At 48.6% G+C, this 12,929-nt stretch overlaps 1 protein-coding gene across 1 annotated transcript in view; it reads right to left on the reverse strand.

Annotated features, from left to right (window-relative positions):
* Window positions 1-5,085: 5,085 nt before the first annotated feature.
* LHPP (phospholysine phosphohistidine inorganic pyrophosphate phosphatase) overlaps window positions 5,086-12,929 on the reverse strand; it is a 74,357-nt gene continuing 66,513 nt past the window's right edge. The window contains 1 exon segment of the mRNA XM_008633335.2: window positions 5,086-5,828. Within this exon segment, the coding sequence (XP_008631557.2) occupies window positions 5,738-5,828 (91 nt within the window). The 3' untranslated portion in view covers window positions 5,086-5,737.

The raw sequence follows: 12,929 nt of genomic DNA on the forward strand, positions 1-12,929 counted from the left end.
CTTCCCTATTTTTTTTCTTTCCAGCCCCCTCTCTGAACCCTTTTGGGAAAAAAGCCCTTCTCAGGCTTGGTGCCACCCTCATTTGGGTTCCCAACACCCTGTTTTGGGCAGGGCTGGGCTGTTTACCCATTTACCAGCAGCTGTGCCCTCTTTGCTACCCAGGGCAGGGCTGCCACCCTCTTTTTTCTGGCTTTACTGTGAAGGGCTGCACGCCCGAGGCACGTCGTGGAGGGGTTACTTGACAAAGTCAGCTGGCAAAAGGCTGAAAATCCAGGTAGCAGCACTGAAAGCTTTTCCTCTTCCTGTGCCTTTTTTAAGCACAGATAAAGTGGTGACCATTATGTTTGTACGATATGAATTCTCTTTGCTAAAAATAAGCTGTCCACTTGCTAACAGGTTTAGAAGGACACCTATGGTTCTTTTCTCCCTCTGTTTGGTGGTTTGTTTTTTTTTTTAAATTTGTTTGTTTGTTTAAAGCTCTAGGAAAGCTGTACAAATGGCTTCCAGCATCTTCTGGATTCCTTCTGTTGCTTCCTTCAAGCTCAGGGGTCACTTCCTGAGCTTTGCAAAAGCAAGAAGGGAAAAAAAATCATTGATACCAAGAGCAGTTGAAGACATGACATTTTTAATGGGGTTCAGAACCCCTGCTGGCAATGCCTTGAGGGTCCATAACTCAGAAAGGCTGAGAGCTGCTGGTACAGGTTTCATTCATCATTTCTGGTTATGTTAGTGCACTTTTTTCCACCGTGGTTTGGGATGCGTGCAGCATCTCCCACCACAGTGGAACCCATTGGTTGTTACCCCTGTCCTGGCACTGCAGAGGTTTTGCTGGTGGCAGTGGCTGTGTCCACTCCCTCTAGGCAGGCAGGACGAGCTCCAGATATTCGGGGAGGGGATGACAGGGATGTCTTTTCATTTTGGGGAATCCTCCAGCTCTTTTAAAGTGTCGCTTGATGCATCACTTAGAAGAAAATATATCCTGGGTTAACTTTTAGCCGTCCTGTTGTGGAAGGTATTGCTGGGCTCAGGCTCAGTTTTGGGAGGGTCCAGCCCTGCCAGTGTTTCCCAGGCTGCTGCCCCTCTGTCCGTGCCCCTGCAGTGGCACCCTCACAGCACAGTTCTTGGCTTTGAGTCTTCCTGATGCTCCATCCATCCCTCCCCACCGCTGACACATCCTGGTCTCGGGGTGCGCAGGTCCCGCTGGCCACAGGCACCTCCTCAGCTGAGCAAAAAAGGGCAAATTCACCCAAATCCACGTGGGGCTGCTGCCACAGAGCTCCAGGTGGGCTCTCACGTGGGCATCCCCAGGGCTGGAATTCCTAAGGGCTTCTGTTTTCTTTCCAAGGGCTGCTCCTGGTGCCATGCTAACCCCCCAGAGTGGGAAGGTGGCCCATGGGCCCAGCTGTCCTGGACGTAGCCGTAGCATTCAGTTTACATTCAGCACAACCCGTTTGCCTTACTAAAAACGCTTCTCCAATGAGTCATGGCCTTACACTGGGCACGTTGGCGTAGGCACAGACTACAGTTAGCGACAGTTTTGAGGCCACGGTGGTGTTCTGTTGGGTATTTCTTGTTGGGTTTGTATGATTTCATGTACTTATTCTCAGTTTAAGAAAGCCTTACTTTTAAAATTTTTTTTCCTCTCTCTCTCTCTCTCTCTCTCTCTCTGTGTGTAGAGGTAAAACATTTGTGGATTTATATATATATAAATATATATATAAATAAAGTAATTAAAAATATTAAATATAATATAGTATGTGCCTCAGATTCAGGGGACATCCTGTTGATTGTAGAGTCAGAAGTGGTGTTGCTCCCCCGGCAGCAGGAGATCCGTCTCCCATGCTGTGGGGAGAGCAGGGCATCCCCAGGGGGTCCTGCTCTTGGTTTGTAAAGGACTTCACCTATTACACAGATGCTTTGGGAACCCCCCAGATTCCCTGGCAAGTCCCTGCCGGCTGCCAGAATGTGATATTAAAGTAATATGCAGACAAGGGATGTTATTCCTTGCTAGGTAGCTAAAATAGGCTCATTATTGTGAAGAGACTAAGTGGCTGCTTGTCCAAGGTGTGACCCAGTCTGGGCAGCAGCCGTTTTGGGATGACACCAAAGCTGTGGCAGCAGCACTAAAGGTTCTTCATCCTGAAAAAAAATAGGATTTTGATACAGAAAGTCTTAGCAGGCGCACGGGAGTTTGCTGTGTGTTTTGCAGATGTAGCTCTTTGAGCCTGCCCTATGAAAGAGTACATTAAAAAAAAAAGAAACCAACGGAAAGAAGTGTTTGTAAAATAGATTGTAATTTTTCCACGTGCTAGCATAGCCTGTTTGGCCAATAAAGTCGTGTTTCAAGTGCATTGTTTAAAGCTCCTGGCTGCCCAGGCGAACAGACTGATGTAGGATGTTCTAGGATTGTAGCAGTGCTTTGCAGCGTGTGTGGGTTTGGTGTTCAAGAAAGAAAAAGAAGAGGATGGCCAAATAGAAAACAAAACAAAACAAAAAATGGGAAGAAGAATGGCGACAAAGCCTTCTGAAGCTATGACCTGTAGTAGCCAAGCCTCGCTGGCAATTGCACAAGCGCCGCGGGCCGTGCGTGTCCCGGGAGGGGCTGCCCAAGGTGTCCCCTCCGGGGCGGGCAAGGAGGCTGCTCCTGCCCCCTCCATGACTTGATTGCACTAGAGCAGCTCAATCTCAGGAAATTGCTTGTTACTTTTACTGTGTAAATAAAGCTTCCTGGTTCAATAACCCCTGGCCTGTGTCTGGCCTCTCTGTGCTGTCCCCGTGGCCGGGCGCATCTGTGGGGTCCGGGGGGTTGGGGACATCGCTGCCCCTCGGGGATGTGGCAGTGGTTGGAGTTTGATGGGGTTGGAGGTTGATGGAGCCCTCTCCTCTCCTCTCTTGGCTGCACCTCCTTGACATCTCCATGGGTGCTGGGAAGGGCTGTCCCAAAAAATGGGTGGGGGTCGGGAAAGCCCTCAACCAGGACCCTCCCTCGGGGTGTCTGTGTTAGAAATAGGAAGGGTGTCCCAGCCATGGGTTGCACTGGAAAATGGACATTTTATGATACTCACATGCAGACAGACAGACATGCTGCACCCTCCCCATGGTGAGGGGACATCTCCCATGCCTCCCCCCCAGACTGTCATTTAGCTGTAACACAGCCAAAGATAGAAACAACAAAATGCAAACTGAAGTGCCAAGCAGCACCTCCTTCTTTGTGTTTAAGGACAGACAGAATATCTTGCCTCTTAAAATAAAATCTAAACTCAAGCAAGGCCAGGGTCCACAGCAGGCCAAGGGCACATGGGGGTGCTAAGTAAGTTCTTGGGGAAACAGGGCAGTTCTCTCCCTGCAGCCTTTGTAACCCAAAAAGGAAAACGGCTGCACTTCCTCCAGCAAGCAAACAGTGTAAAAAGTTTCATGACAGATGGCAGGATGTTTATCTGCCTCAACTTAATCAGATTGAAGTGATAGGCTTAGTATAATAGCAAAAAAAGGGAAGAATTAGGGGATAAAAAAGAAATTCTCAGTGATCCATCACAGCCTGAACGTTTGACCAGGGTTTACAGCATCCTTCCATGTGTGTGGATGCTGACAGTACCATACACTTTGGCTGAACCACTACCCAGAGGACAGAAGATGCAAAAACAGACCAAAAAATTGCACTAAGGTCATTTTCCCAGATGTAGTTCATTTTATTAGAACTTAATTCCTGGCCCCCTTTCCCCTGCTGTCCCCAAGGGGTGCTGTGCAGCTCCAGGGCCAGCTGGTAGCTCTGAAAAACAAGTGTTCCAACACTCCAGAAACAGGGAGCATAATTTTGGTGTCCTTCAGTGAGCGGGGTTGTCTTCAGCTGTTGGGATTGCTGGAAACAGAGCTGGAATTATCCTTTACCTCCTGCTTGCAGAGAGCAGTGGCTGAATGCAGACAGTGGCCAGCACACACTGCCTGAGCTTATGGATATATAAATATCTGTAACACGAACATAATTACACGATTTCCATGATGCCTTGGGAGATCTGAAACAAGTTAAAGCCCAAAAAGTCTTGCCCAAAGCCCAAGAGGGTGCAGAGCTGCTGATACATTGATTAAAAGAGGACTGTTGCCTCTAAAAGGTGACCCTTGCAAACACTACCATGTGTCAGTGAGGGTGGGCAGAGGACTTGATGGAGCAACTCTTAATCTTTAATTTTTTGCCCCATTTTGAGCCCCTTCCATGCTCTTGCCAGGTGCAGCATGGCCAGATGTTACCACACACACTGCAACAGCTGCACTGCAAAACTGACAGGGAGAGAAACTAAAATCCCCAGGGAAGGGCTGCGATGCCAGGAGGCAGGGAGCAGCTCCTTTTAGAAATCCTAATTCTGATTAGGGAAGAAAAGGCAAATCTCATTCCTGTCCTAGCACTGGATGTGCTGAGCGCTGCTGGCAGCAGGAGGGGGCTGAGCTGGAGCTGAGCTGGTGCAGCAGATTCTCAGCAGGAGTGCGGGGCAGGATCAGTCCCAGGAGGGGCTGAGTGAGTACAGAATCCTGGAATCCCAGAATGGTTTGGGCTGGAAGGGACCTTAAAGCTCCTCCTGTTCCACCCCTGCCATGGGCAGAGACTCCTCCCACTGCCCCAGGCTGCTCCAAGCCCAGTCCAGGCTGGCCTTGGACACTTCCAGGGATCCAGGGGCAGCCACAGCTGCTCTGGGCACCCTGTGCCAGGGCCTCAGCACCCTCCCAGGGAACAATTTCTTCCCAATATCCCAGCTAAACCTACCCCTCTGAAGCCATTCCCCCTTGTTCTATCACTACATGCCCTTGTGAAAAGTCAATTTTCAGCTGGAGCTGTGTCTGACTCAGCTCTGACAGCTCCCTGGCACAGGGGAGCCCCTGACTGCACATCCAGGATTTTAATGGGGAGAGATACAGGAAACCCACATCCCCTCCCACACAGCCATGGCTGCTCACAAGATCCCCCTCCACAGAGGGAAGGCAAAGCCCATTGGTCCCATGGCCTTTTCCAGCTTTTCCAGGTAGGGAAAAGCATTTCAGGCCCTGTAAACATCCCTGCCAGTGCTGATCCCACTGAACACAACGACAAACAGGCCAGATCCAAAGGACAGGGTTTATTCCTGACAGGATGGTGCATTTAGTCCCTAATGTGTTACTTGATTCCTGTGCCCTCACCCAGGGCTGTTACAGACGGGCTAATCCTGGCAGAACCACGGTTACTGCCTTGCCAAGGCATGTGGGGCTGTTCCCCTCCCCAGGGTTTCTGTGCCACCCAAGGCACACACAGGACCCCGGGCCTTGGTGGCCTGCATCGCCCCCAAGGACATCCCCTATCCCATCTCAGGCACTCCAAAAGGTTCAGGACGTGGGTTAAGCAGGTAAATCCATCCATGAGGGGGTGCCTGCGTTCCCCCATTTCCCACCTCCAGGCTGGGTCCCCAGTGTGAGCAAAGATAAAAAGGGGGAACAGCTCCCCAGCATCACCCCAAGGAGGCTGAGGCCCCTCACAGGCACCAAGGGGCCTCAGGACATTCAAGACCGGCCAGAGGACAGCAGGTTTGGTGCTCCCTTGGATGAGGTCAGTAGGTCATTTTAGAACCACTACATGAAATGTTTCAGCAGGCGGCTGCCCACCACCCTGGGCAAGGCTGCGCTGGGCTCACTACGGTGAGGTGGAGCTGGGAGAGGATGAAGTGGTTCCACGGAGGGGCTGCCCGTGAGGGCTCATCCCTGCTCCTGCTGGGATTTACAGCTGCTGGAGGATGATGTCCACAGCCTCAGCCAGGTTGTTCACGTAGGCGTCAGGCTTCACCTCGGGGTGGTTTTCATCGGAAGGCCTGGAAGGAGACAGAGGGACACGGCTGAGCAGGGGCAGGATCCCAAACAGGCCCCAGGTCCCTGGCCATCCTGCTGCCCACAGAGCCCAGGCAGCGCCCATGGGGCACCCCTGAGGTTCACATTCCTCCCTCTTCTGTTTATTTTCCCCTTTCTCTCTCCTACACTCAGGTCTTTCCCACATGCCCAGGTAGATCCTATGTCCTTTGTGCAAATGAGCTGGGCTAAACTTTGCAAAGCCTCAACTGGAAGAGAACCCCCAATTAGTTAATTAACTAATCCAAGTCAATGCACTGCACTTCTTCATCCAGACAGGGATCGCTGTAAGGACACCTCAGTGCAAGCCTGGGACCCTACAAAATTACAAATAATTATTCTCCCATGGTTTTTGTCAAGAAATAGGTAAAGAAAAGAACAATTCCCTTCCCTCGAGACACAGAAGGTCTTCACATCCTTCCAGTGAAAAGGAAGGTTCTGTCAGGGTTTAATTTTGCAGGACCACCATCTCTTGAAGACTCACCAGTGGTGGCTGGAAACACCACCAGGAGAAGGCTCAGTCTCACCCTCCACCAAGTCACCACCTCAAAGCAGAGTGCCTTGAAGCCATTTTTTTGCCAATACTTAATTAGCGGCACTGAGCTAACGAGGTGCAGCTGCACAATCCCATTTTGCTGATTCAGCAGCAGTGCTGGTGGGGAGCGGGGTAGATGTCGGAAGCAGAAGTTTTCCAAACCTCATGGTCCTGTTATGGCTCTTGGGCTGAGAAAGCCAACAGCTGCTGAAGGGAAAACATATGTACTTTATATGCTTAATGACCTTCCTTTGGGAGAGAGATGGGAGCCCAGTGTCCACCTCCCACCTCTCCTGCTCCCTGGGAAAGGCAAACCTTTATTTAGCACAGCCTCTCCGTGGGGAAGATGCATTTCCCATTGGATGCAGGGGAGGCAGAGAGATTATTATTATTAATTATTATTATTAATGATGTGCAGAATTTGGTGAGCACTTGTCTGTACAAGCACCAGATCATTTCTTCAGTCCCAGCACTGAAGCTCCCCAGGGCTGTTTCCTTCCTGCTCTTGTCTCAGCCGTGCTCCTCACGTCCAAGCACATGAGCTCCTCACAAAGGCATGGCCTCTTCTGGAAGCCCACACTGTGTGCTTGAGGCTTTACTTGCTGCAAAGTTGCACTATGAACTAGGAAAAATAAAATATTTTTATATTTTCAGCTGATGTTCATCTTTCCTTGTGTCACCTGCAAAGCCATGCCCAGCACCAGGCTCCATGAAACAGACTCTGCATCTTACTTAAAAGGTGGATGGGTCTTTCTTTAAACAGCCAAATGCTATCTTGTTACAGGCTAGGGATCAGTGAGAATAACAATTATGATTTTCTGGGGCTTTTCTCAACTGAAAAAGAGTTTGCTGATGGAGAAAAACCTTCAAACATAAAGCAAGTAAAAATCCAGCATGTATCCATCCCTTCAGTGGTGATTATTGCTCACTCCTGATTTAACCAAGTGGCTTTGATGAACACAAAAAAAACTTTGGGCATACAGTAAAACATCAATTTCTTGTCACTAATCCTTCATTTGAGTGGAGAAATAAATAAAGCAAGGAACAAACCTTCTCTTTGCATTTTACACCCTGAAAAATGTTCCTTTCCTAGATTACACACTATGAGAAAATTTTAAGGGCTGCTTGAAACGAACGCTTCTACAAGAAATTTTCAATTACACAGCACTCTTTGATCTATTAAAAGGATTTTGTGATTAATATCTGTGCTGACGACACAGAAATCCATCTGTAACTCAGCTGCTAAATGCCAGTCATCAAGGAAAAGCCCTGTATACACTTAATGTGTCCTGTGAAAAGGGTTTGTGTGTATGTATATACATATATACATGAAATAAGGTATTTTTACCCATTTGCCTGAATACCCTGGGATCACAACACACTCCTGGCTCCACTGAAGTTAATATTAAAACACAATAAATAAAGTTGTCTGAACTCTGTAGGAAAGCAGACAGCTGGAATAAACACACTTCCCTCCTCTCCTGCCTTTTCCTAGGGCTGTGTGTGGAGCTTTTGTCCCTGTCAGTGCCACCCCAATTCCTGTTTCATGTGGCCCCTTCCTTTGTCTCACAGGCATTTTGTGGCTCACAAAAACAGCCGAGGGATGGGTTTGTTCCCCCTTCTGGCTCAGAGCTGCTCTTGAAGCATCTGACGAAAGGGAACTGCAAGCAATAATCCCCAAACTCTAATGCCAAGAAACAAAGCTCCAAGTGCAGCAAAACAGCTCAGGAGTCCAAATCTGGGTGCCAGAAGTGAGGCAAAGAGAGAGCTGTACCATAAAACCTCCGAGCAAACCCAAGATGCTGGAGGATGAGCCCTTATTCTGTTGTCCAGAGGGAGCAGAGACTATGGCTCTACATCAGTCTCCTCTCTGGGGAATTTGGGCTTTTTCCCAGGAAAAGCCCCAGCCACTGAGAGTCTTAAGATGCCCTGAGGTGGAGCAGTGCTCTGGAGCTTGGCCCTGATGTTCTGGGCATTGCTTTGGTACGTCAGAGCCTCCCTGGACAAGGTCATTGGGTGCAGGTGGAAGCTTGAGCCAAGAGCAGATCTTGGTCTCACGGGCCCAGCTTGGCTTCTCTCTCAGTGACAACAACCCTATGGCAACTGCAGGTCACAGAACTGACAGTGGAGGTTACTTTTTAATACTTTCTTCTTTCATATTCCAGAAAGAATAAAAAAAAAAAACCAACAAAAAACACAACCATCTAAAAATATCTTTAATTTGCTAGGTCAGTTGAAGAAGTTAGCATTGAGCTAACTTTAGGATAGGCTCCTTCCGATTTTTTTTCTCACATAGGACTCTGGCTGCAGAGAAGAGCATAAATCAAAATGACAGAAAATTATATACTGCAGCTGAACATTGAGCTGTCAGCACTGCTGGCCAGTGCACAAACTCGCCTGTGAAAAATCAGCTACAGCCCTGGGAAACACTCTCTTCCATAGAGCAGGACTCCTTGGAGTGGCTGAGCACCACAGCCTGGATTTGCACACAATTTTCCAGCCCAAATTGGCCGTGGCACGGTGAAATGTGGCACTTCACTTCTGCACTGCCTTTGGTGGCCACCTCGCTGGCATACAAAGGGGTCAGGGAAAGGAGTGGCTTAGCACAGGATCCCTGTGAAATCCAGGGTGGTCCTTCCTGGTCCCTAAGGGAAGGGACACAGGGTAATGTCAGGATTAGGGAGAACATGTTCTTCAAAAGAAAAGCCACCCAACAGGACCGGTGCATCACAGCACATTAACAATATGAACTATTTTTAACATGATGCAACTCAGTGGTCCTGAGGCTCCAGTTACTCGTGTCCATCAAATCCTCCTCAGGAGATGACAAAACATCCTCCTCTCCCAGGGGCCATTTATCACTGTGAGGGCTGCAGCAGCTGAGCAGCTCTGTGGCCCCTTGTGCTCTGAGCCAGACCCTCAGCCCATACTGAATGTTACTTCAGATCAATGCTGCACTTGGAGGCATCAGGAAGCAGCAGGGTGCTGCAGGAAACTGGCTCTGCAATTTTAACTCGTCACTTGGGAGGAGAAGCTCCAGCTATCAGGGAAACTCCAGTATCAGAACGATTGACTTTTAAAAAGTGATGGCTTCCTCCTGATGAAGCATAAAACCAAATTGTAAGCAGCTGATTTGAAAAATCTGCTTCTGCAAGAGTAAGAAGGTTCCCTTACTGTGGGTCAGATTTCCACTTGGATAAGTCTGTCCTGACAGGCTGGATTCCCTGGCTAGACTCAGCTGTCAGGAATTGATAGCTTGAGTTGCTCCAACTTCTGTGCAATTTTCTGGGATGGTTCAGCCAGATGCAGCTGAACATCTCTGAGGGATGAAGGGATCTGTGCTGGCTTGCCTGGTCCTTTCAGGAACTACTGGGAGTCTTTGAAGCAAATACAGGGAAGATGATACGCAGAAAGATGGCCCTAAATCCACAGACTTTGAGTTAATTCTTGTTTCCCACACCAGTTGGGATTCCAGGTGTGGTCTGTGGGTTGAAGAGAGGATTTGGATGGTGCTGTCAGCCAGTTCCAATGGCACTTTTGTGGGGAATCACTGCTGGAAAGGGGATTGGACCTGCAGAGTGTGGAATGTGGCTGGGTCCTACGAGCTGGGAGCCAACCATCCCACCAGGATGTCTGACCTCCAGGCCTGCCCCTCATGCTGTCCTAGGAAACTTCACATACTGGTTGGAATGGCCTTCTCAGAGCCTCACTTGTGCTCTTCTCCAACAAAACATGGGGAACAAAAAGGGAACAGCTGGATTACTGCATGGGCAAAATATTTAACTGCTGAAAGCCCAGGTGGAGGTAGCTGACATGGACAGTCATGGCCACAGGGATGGGAACAGGGTCGGGATCCAGCTCAATCTGAGACCTGCTGAAACTTGACTTGGGAGAGTGAGAGCAGATGGGGATTGATCAACACCTGATCGGTACCACAGGTTAAAATTAGCTCTTACACAGCCCTCTAGAAATTGGGGTGGGTAGGGAAAACACCAAGCAGGGCCTAAGCAAGGTGCCAAAGTGTATCTGAAAAACACAAATGATACCACATTCCAGTGCCACGGAGCTGCAGTCATTTGGCAAACCTGATCCCAACGCTGCTGTCCCACTGAGCTCCCAGCAGCACCACCTTCTGTCACACAGCAAACCCCACCCCACAGCTCACCCTCTGTTTGACCAAGGCATCTCTGTGTCACCATTCAGGCTTCCCACTAACTCCCTGATTAAACAGCACCAACTCCTGCTCCATAAAATGAGATAAAAAAGCCTGAGACCATTTCTCCTGACAGCATATTCTTCAGGGGCTCTTACCACGGCTGTAAAACATGCGAGACTGGGTTTAACAAGGTTTTCTTTATGAGGAAGGCAAACAGACACTGTAACCTTTGCTGGTTGATTTGGACAGATGCAATAATTAGACTTGGTGCCACGAGTGAAAGTCTTTTTTTTTTTTTGGGTGAAACATGCAATTTAATCGGTTTGGCACTGAAACCCCAGATAAATCACAGTGACAGGTCACTGATGGACAGCTGAGGGATGGTTGCAAAGCACATTTCCTGAACATACAGTGAGAGACAAACCTGCACCAAAGTCAGTAACAGCATCTATGGCTGGAGCAGCTCTCAGAACTCCAGGGAACCCCATACCTGGACGCCTCTCATGTCACAGACAGCTCTCCCTGCAGTAGGAAGAGAGGCTTTTGTGGTTAAAAAACTGGATTTTGGAGAGCTCCAAGCAAAGCAAACCAGTGTCAGAGCAAACCAGCATCCTCCACTGCTCTTCTCTTGCCTCCCAGAACTTCACACGCCACTAATTGTGTTTAATTGTGACTCATTTAAATTCAAGCATCCACAAAGGGGTAGAAATTACAGCCAAATTGTTTGCTAACACCTGAAGGAAGTCTTGGGCTTGTGACTTAATTGTTCCCATTTATGTTAAACTGCTGCAGTTGTAACTGAGCAGAATAAAGCAGCTTAAGTACAACACTTCTTCAGGCAATGTATCTCAACATGTAGAAAATATTGAGGGCATAGGGAGTTATCTTTCTTCATAGTTTACCTAAAAATAAAATAAAATGAAATTGCTAAATGCTAGAAATCACAGAATCACAGAATGGTTTGTCTTAGAAAGGACCTTAAAGATCATCTCGTTCCATGGGCAGGGACACCTTCCACTAGCCCGGAGTGCTCCAAGCCCCATCCAACCTGGCCTTGGACACTTCCAGGGATCCAGGGGCAGCCACAGGTGCTCTGGGCACCCTGTGCCAGGGCCCCACCACCCTCACAGGGGAGAATTCCTTCCCAGTATCATATCCAACCCTGCTCTCTGGCTGTGGGAAGCCATTCCCTCTTGTCCTGTCACTCCATGCCCCTGTCCAAATTCCCTCTCCAGCTCTCCTGCAGCCCCTTTAGGCACTGGAAGGTTGCCATTCCCCAGATCCATTTTTTTTTTGCGTTTTTTTGCATTTCAAGATGTTTCTTGGGGTAAACACTTGTACTTTCCAAACATACACGTGCTGAAAATTTAGTTGGAAGTGTTGTTTAATTGCAATTAGTTTGTTTCTAATCAGTTGGCTGCATGGAGATGCTCTAACCAAAGATCTCAGATACACAATTCCAGAAATGACTGCATAGAAGAGGCTGCTGAGAGCTCTGGAAGGGCTAGAAGAGGTGCATGAGGAGCACTTGGTGTCCCTGATGCACTCTGCTCTACCACGTTTTCCACCAGGTTTTTTTTGAACTGCCAAAATCTGGTGCAGGACATCACTTTGGGAAGCAAGGAATAGGTTGGAAATGGGGATTGTAACTGCAGATATGAAGAGGTTTAGGGAGAGCAAGTGGGACTTTGTCAAAACACAGAAGTTAAAGGAGCAGAGGTGAGAGAACAGATCAGGAGCCGGAGGCTGGCAGGAGCAAAATTCTGTGGGTATCACATACAAAGCTTGGGAGAGAGTCAGCACAAGCATTTCCCATACCACTCTCCACAGGCATGACATTTACTCGTGGTGATTGCAAATTAACCCTTGAACAACCCCAGCTCCTGGCATTTCTGCAGGATGCAGTGCACCCTCCAGTCTCTGAACACACAGTGCTGAGGAAGCCGATGACGGCAGCTTTTTCCTCCGCCCATCCCTATTTGTTTTCTCTCTCAGGAAACCCAGCACATGTGAACATGCCAGATTAAGAGCTCGGGAGATTAAAAGTCCTGAAAGTCTGTGGAGAGGACATATAGAGATCCATACAGTAAGAAACAGGCACGAAGGAAGGCAGGATGGTGATGGGGAGACGTGATGTGAACTGCTGCTGCCGGGACAGAGGGTACTCCTGGCTAAATGCTCTCATGTCATTACACCAGAGCATGAGACTTTATTAGTACTGACTTCTTTCCCCTACCTCCAAAATCCTTCATGGAAAAATGCACTTGAAAGTCAAGCTGGTTTGAACAAATATTTAAACAAGCAGAGCACTGGTGTTCTGGCATCTGGGCAGCAATTTTCCTGTCAAAACTGCAGAGCTCTCTCATCTTGCACAGC

Source organism: Corvus brachyrhynchos, unplaced genomic scaffold, assembly GCF_000691975.1.
Source record: "Corvus brachyrhynchos isolate BGI_N302 unplaced genomic scaffold, ASM69197v1 scaffold514, whole genome shotgun sequence".
Lineage (NCBI taxonomy): Eukaryota > Metazoa > Chordata > Aves > Passeriformes > Corvidae > Corvus > Corvus brachyrhynchos.